Source organism: Hoplias malabaricus, chromosome 15 (genome assembly GCF_029633855.1).
Source record: "Hoplias malabaricus isolate fHopMal1 chromosome 15, fHopMal1.hap1, whole genome shotgun sequence".
In the NCBI taxonomy this organism is placed as follows: Eukaryota; Metazoa; Chordata; class Actinopteri; order Characiformes; family Erythrinidae; genus Hoplias; species Hoplias malabaricus.
Window position 1 is genome coordinate 8711421 of NC_089814.1, and position 7394 is coordinate 8718814.

General features: G+C 42.1%; 1 protein-coding gene across 2 annotated transcripts in view; it reads left to right on the plus strand.

The window, feature by feature from the left end:
• Positions 1-7066, plus strand: part of LOC136668794 (synaptic vesicle glycoprotein 2C-like) — a 46551-nt gene extending 39485 nt beyond the window's left edge. For both annotated transcript variants that reach the window (XM_066646497.1, XM_066646498.1), the window contains 2 exons: positions 982-1141; positions 2430-7066. In XM_066646497.1, coding sequence (XP_066502594.1) covers positions 982-1141; positions 2430-2613 — 344 coding nt within the window. In that variant the 3' untranslated portion in view covers positions 2614-7066. The remainder of the gene's footprint in view (positions 1-981; positions 1142-2429) is intronic.
• Positions 7067-7394: the final 328 nt, after the last annotated feature.

Here is a 7394-nt window from a genome sequence, read left to right on the forward strand (position 1 = left end):
CAGCTTGGCTCAGCTTGGCCTGTCAATCACCACAAAATGCAGCATTCCAGCACAAATTCGCCACTTGTAAAATCTTTGAAATTACAGCAACTTTCACATTTGTTTTTATCAGACCCACAGCACCAGCTCATAACATTCCCCCTAGGGGGTTTTGAAGAGGTTCAAACGCTCCTTGGATTGGTGGCTGACGAAAAACTCCAGCGAAAGCCACACGTGCCACAGCGAAAAGAACTCTGTTGATCTGTGAGAACTGGGGCAACATGTAAATACACAACGAGTAAACAGTGCCTAACGTTACCACTGCCGTTATTGTGGTTTTCAAAGCCCACAGTTCCTTTTAGAGACAAGGTTTTGTGATGTCACCGGCTCCATTTTGTGGGGAGCTGTGCTAGTTGAAAAGCAGGGTGAGTCAAGTTTAGCCAGTGCCAAGTAGTGGAAAAGTACAATCAGTCAGAAAACATCAGTCAGACATCAAGTGCAGAAACTTTAGAATTGCCCCTCCCCCTCGTCTGAGTCTGTCCAATCACAGTGCTGGACCTTTGCTTATGTGCAAAGAGCACAAAGGTGAGGTAAAATGCAGCAAATCAGACACAAAAAGCACGGAGAAGAAAGAAAACAGAGAGAAAACAGCTAAAAAAAACTCCGCCCTTCACTGCTGTGCGCTCGGGGTCGGGGTGAACTGTGAGCGGCTCGTTATCATTTAAAGGAACAGGTGCTGAAAGCGGGCGTTTTGAACAGGGCTGTTTAGTCAGGGGGACTGCTGTGGGGGTTGATCCTTGTGGGAGTTTGACAAAAGCAGTTTACAGATGTTTCATTAAGACCCAGAACTGTGTTCACTCCTAGAAAAGGGGGAGAGTGTATCCTTTACTGCTAAAGTCAACACTCTTCAATAGGACAGCAGTTGAGGGACTTTCATATTAAACAACCCTCCAAGCTAACTGGCTAACCCTGTGTGTGATGTTGTTGTCTGTTGTTGTGTAGGAGGGTCGATGGTGTTGTCTGGTATCAGCTGTTTTTTCCTGTGGTTCGGCACCAGTGAGTCGATGATGATCGCGATGCTGTGTCTTTATAACGGTCTCAGTATTTCCGCCTGGAACTCATTGGACGTGGTCACAGCTGAACTGTACCCCACCGACAGAAGGTACGGACAAACATCTAAATCACCATCACCCACATATCACAGCGGTAAACACTGATTCACAATAGCAGCTTTACTGGGGAAGGACTACTATTCCTAACTCTGAATGTATGTTAAAGGAGCAGTAAGTCATTTTAACAATAATAATAGAGATTGTTCAGATTTTTCAACGACACAAACTCTCAACTGACCTCTGTGTAAAAAGCAGCCGTCATCTGCTGAACACCCTGACAACTCGCAATCAGTTGTGTGACACTGTGCAACTCACGTGAGATGAAGAATCTTTGAGAAATCCTGGCCACTAGGTGTCAGTATATATAGAGTGTTTATATAGATTATATAGTGTATATTTAGAGTATATATAGTGTTTATATAGATTATATAGTGTATATATAGAGTGATTTAAGGCGTGAGAAGGAATCATCTAAGGCTTCAAAGAAGTTTGATTCTTCATCTGATGTGATATAATCTCTTTTATAAATGTAATGTTTTATTTTTGCTGTTTAAAAAATTACTTATCGCTATTTTGATTGAGTTGTAGTCCTGTGTGTGTGTGTGTGTGTGTGTATGCATAGTTGTAAAAGTGTATGTGTGTGTTTCCCTTGAGCCAGGCGTACACTGTGCAATTCTAGCCTGATTTTAAGTCCGTTATGGTCACAGCCGACTGGATTTCAGGATCGGCCTAAATTTTGGCTCAATCGGCTGACGTTTGAGGTCCAGTGTGAGAAGAGTAGTGACCTCCGATTAACTGCCCAAACGAACTCTGATTGGCCAGTCAGGACTTGTACTTGGAGGCTAGGCTGGTGGAGCTTTGAGAGCAGCATTCTTTCTTATGATCTGTCATCAACCCCCTCAATGAAACACATGCACGTGAAAAATTATGGCAGGAAATAGCCAATGATCTTAAGTTTGTTTGCTGTCAACACCGAGCTCAGTTTCTATAGGCATCCCCCTCCCTCTCTCCCTAGCTTGAGTTTGATACACAACGCACCGTTCTGAAAAGGGTGTATGCAGACCCAACTGTTCCCAAGCTGCAACATGCAGTGTGAGCACCCACGTCGCATCAGATTAGTCTGTTCGTACAGTTTGATCACGTAAATCACAGGCGTTATCCGTACACAGCAAACGATTCAAACGTGCAGTGTGAGATGTCACCAACGCACGCGACTTTCGAAACCGCAGTGTACGCCTGGAGGTTTCCTTGCAATAACCTTATGGAACCCTAAGTTACTATGGAAAAATAGAGCCTACAAAATGTGTGTGTGTGTGTATTTGTGTGTGTGTATTACAGGGGCACTGGTTTTGGGTTCTGCAATGCCATGTGTAAGCTGGCGGCTGTGCTGGGGAACCTGATTTTCGGTTCCCTGGTGGGCATCACTAAAGCGATCCCGATCCTGCTGGCGTCCGGCGTGCTGGTCAGCGGGGGCCTGGTGGGACTGCGGCTCCCAGACACTCGTGCCAACGTCCTGATGTGACCACCGACCCCTGACCCCTGAGTTGCCACGGAAACCAGGAGGACACTCTGGGCTGGAGCAGGCGCAACAGGCTCAGACATCGCCACTCTGTCATCTGTTTATAAACGCAGATTATTGTGCTGTTTATTTATATATTATTTGTTTGCCTGTTTATTTCATTCATTGCTTTGAAACGTAGTTCCAAACAGAGAAGCTGAGCCTTGAGGGTGAATGGTATGTTTGTTCACTCAGAGGTGTCTGATCTAGGGTCTGTCTCACAAAGCAGGATTTCTTGCTTGGACAGTAATCCATAAGCTGGATCATGGTTACCATGTTATATCACCATGGCACCAAGCTGCATCCCTCCAAGGCCAGTTAAGTTTAGGATTCTTGGTCACTATCAGGTCTTGGACCAATCAGGGGCAGCCTTCTGGTGGAGGCGGAGCCCTCTGGCCCTAAACCTGTGTTAATTGGATAAATGCAGCTACATCATTTCTCTCAAGGCAGTGAAATGAGACAAACCACTGGTCTGGGCTTTTGTAAACATACAGATATTGGCATATTCTCTTTATTTTCCGACACAAAGTGGACGATGTTTAAGCCGTTGCACCTGAGTCGATCCTGAGAAACAATAAAAGGCCATAGAAAATTATCTTGAGTAATAACAGTAATAACAACAGCAGCTATTGGTGTTAGTGTAGGTGCAATCTCTGCTGACCTCTGACCTCTGCTACTAACGCATCTTAACAACAGGCTGAAAAGAAAAGCAGTTTCCTTCTTCGTTTCGTTGTTTTTGTGGCTGTTTTGCAGAAAAAAACCCTAAAGATTCATCAACGCAGCAAAAAGGCTTTGGACTTTGTTCTCGTCTTTGTGGAGTGTGTTCGGTCTGCGCTTATTCGCAAGGGCTTTGCTTTATGTTGCTTGTGGGTTTAACGCCACTGTGTTTACTTTTCTCCTTCTTTTATTCTCACTCTTTATCTGTGTGTATCTCTGTCGCCCCCTTTGGCAGGGGTTCCCAAACAATATGGTTACGCTGATAAATAAAGGGGGATAAAATACATATACAGCGCCTTCAATTACGATGGATTGGTTTATGAAATTTTGACTTTACATTATCATTAAACTTAATACTTAAGTTTACAAAACTTAATACGTTGTTTTGACAAATTAAAAGGAATGGGACGTCGATGCTTGTTCACAGTCATTTTATCTTATCTGTGCATTACAGAGATGAATAGAAAAATGTATTGTGACCGTCCAATTAGAAAATGAAGTTTTAGGGCCATGGTATTGAAAAAAAAAAAGATTCAGAGAAAGAAGTCAGAATCATTCTGTGAATAAAGTTGCAAAACTTCTCAGAATAAAGTCAGAATAATTAGAGAAACACGGTTTGGATTGTGTTATAAAATTCAGACAGACTCCAAGAAGCAGTTAGTGAAGTGAACAGAATAATATATTAAACGCTTCCATCCACATGAAAACAAACCCCGTCAGTTCAGCCCCTGACTGCGATGCATACAGCTTTATAGTTCGAGTCTATAAGCCGTAACCCGATGGAGCCTCGTGGGGACGCCGGAGTTCCTCTCGCTCTGGATCCATCATTTCCGTGATTATTAATTGTCTCCTGTGAAACTACATGCCCTCTTCTGAATCGACGGGTTCTTGCACTGATTTAGGGTTTAAACACTTATCACAGTCTGGTCCTGATGTGGCAGAACACAGAAGAGTATTTATTCCTGAAATCTATTCCATAGTATGACATCAGCATCACACTGCGTTCTTCAATTACACTGTGGTTGTGTCTGCCCCATTATACATTAATGAAACAATAACATAACTCTCATTATTCTGACTTTATTCTCAGAATCTTTCTTCTTTGGAAAATAGCAACTTCACAGGAGAAAGGAAAATCCTTTATAACATTCAGTGGAATTTAATGTAAAAAGATCTTATTTAAAAAGTAATTTTGGATCATTTCAAAACATCCATTCAGCTGGTGTCTTCAAATGATGTAGTAAACTTAAAATCGACAAAAATGTGGATACGTGTTTTTAATTGTACACCAAAGATGTCCTTAAAATAGACACAAAAAACACCAACAGTCACTTCAGAGTAACATCTTAGGTTTTAAACTAAAACAAAATACTTGAGGCGCACTTTTAAAGGTGCAATGGTCAGAACAAACTGAGTGTGGTATGGACTTTTTTTTTTGGACATTGCACCCATGAGGCAAACCTTAAAAAAACATTTGTAAAACCTAGAAAAGCAAACAATACCCTTTTTCCTAGAAAATTGCTTTGTAGTCCCTGAATGGCCCAGTTTATGCTCCATAGAGTGGGTCCCTCAGAGGGGGTGGTAACTAGGTATCAGTGTGTCAATACGAAGTCTGTGTAAAAAAAAAAAATGATGGGAAAGAATTATTGATTGCACCTTTAAGTTCAAAACTGAGCTGCTTTGTTCAAGTTGCATTTATATAATAGGTAGCAAGGCTTGGGAGTTACTGAATATTCATAATGTCTATTTGTTGTCATTGGGAACTCCTGCTTTATGGAAAGCTGTGTGTGTGTGTGTGCTTTAGGAAAGCCCTTGCCTTGCTGCTATGCTCTGGTGTTTCTCCATTGCGCTGCTGCTGCTGTGTTCATGAGCTGCAGTCTTCTCTAATCACGGAATGGCCTTTCTCTCAAAAACCGTGCCTCTTTCCCCCGAAAAAAGTCAAGTATACAAAAACAAACCTTCCATCTGTGCTGTTCTGTGTGCTAGCTGCGTGGTGTAGTGTCCCATCATGCTCTGTGTGTGTGTGGGCGGATTTGAACTTTGATTAAAGGAGCATTATTAGTAGCTGGGTCCGTACCTCCTGCCTTATAGTCTACAGCTGCCCCCACATCACCTGCTGCATAATGAAATTAGATGCAGCCTCGCTGATTGGATTATGACACTGGTCCTGGACAAACCAGTTACAAGCAGCTCCTGACTGACAGCAAAGCAAAGTATATAAAGGTGCAACTGGAAGCATTTGATAAAACTGTAAGGTCCCCATACCCAGTGCAGAACGTTGGCTAGAGGGGTAGAAAGTCTCTGGAGAGAAGGAGCACCAGTTAATATATTTGGGACAAGCTGAAGAAGTGTTTACTTAATGTGGAGTTTGGTAGAGGATTCCTTAAAGCAACAGTATGTAAGATCTTTGCTCCTGGGCTCCTCCTATATTTGCAGATTGTACTTCCCTTTACAGCACTGCATTGAAATGAATCCCATATGTCTCCCTTCACCCTATGAAGTGCACAGTGTAGGTCAAATGTGTACAATGTCTGGATGTGGTATTCTTAGTTTAACTGTCTGTGAAGTTCACTGGGTAGGGAGTGTGGCACTATTTGGGAAGCAGCTTCTTTTTCTCTTAATTTTTGGGGTGTGATGTACTGCACTGATTAGTTCTCCCGATAGGTTTCCTGCCCACCTCCAAAAGTTACACAGTTAAGTTTCTACAGTGCTGAGCCTGAAGTAACAATGACAGAGGCTCTTGTTCTACCTATTTCAGCTCAGTGGAGCATCACAATGATTTTCAGGTGAAAATCCTACATACTGTTACTTTAAAAGGGTGAAGAATCCAGTCAACAAGAAGTCAAAACAACAAAGAGGGGGTCTAAAATTGTAAAAATGAGCCTGAACACAAAATATTTTGATTCTTTCAAAAATATTACATTCAATTAAAAACTGTGCTTCTTGTTGCAAACTTAGTGAATTTAATTGTGGCACTTTATTACATCACTCTGCTAGCTTGCTAGTTAGCATGCTAAGGGCTAACAGCTAACAACTTCAATGAAAGTCCTTAGTATATTTTCAAATCCAAAGCTTATGTTATGTTTATGCACACGCTGCGTTGTCTTCTCCAAAAACATAACAGGTGCATTATTAAGTGTGCTTAGCTAACTCACTGAGGCCAGCATAGCCAAGGGCTAGTGAGTTCCTTCTGAAAAACCTGCTCCTCCTATTCTCCTTGTCCCTTCTTCATCAGATAAGGTGTGGAAGGGCGTATTAAGAACAGAACACTATCACAGGGCATGCGAGTATATTCCAGACTGTTGGTCAGGAGGTTAGCATCCATGCTATTTACTGTAAAATCATCCGTGCCATTTTTCTGCACAAAACAAACACCCAGCACTCTCCTGTAAACATTCAAACTGTCAAATAAGAGCACAGAGGTCGAGACATCATTGTGGCTACTGGAACAAGGACACACGATAAAGCCATGCACATCTGGCCTGGTGTTTTACTCTAGTATAGGTCTCCTGCTGCTACATTCCAGCTGTTTGGGAAAGGTGTGTGGCATGTTTTGTTATTTGTTTAATGGCTTTGTATGTGTGTGTAAAAATATATTACATTTTGAGAATGAAGTCAGATAATAAGGATAATAAAGTTGCCACTGTCGTCTGTCTCTAAAATGGCATCACAGGGCATTATTGTCAGGGAGGACATTCTTGAGGGAACATTCAGCAAAGGTCTCGTGCCAAAAACAGGCTTGAAATACGGGGCTGAAACTGAGATTTTGTTTTATTTGCTGATATATTGTGTATATAGAGCAGAAGTGGTTTGTTTATTTATTTATTTGTTTGTTTGTTTGTTGAGTTTGGGTTTATTCTTGGTGTATATTTTATAAAGGGCGCAGGTTCCTTGAGCGCTGATCCCTGTTGCTGAGTTGTAAGGTTAAAGGTGTAGGCCACAGGATCTGTTACTGAACACACTCCATGTTACATAGTGCAAATGAGCCAAGGGGCCCGTCTCAATAACAGTGAGCTGCCTTGCTGCTT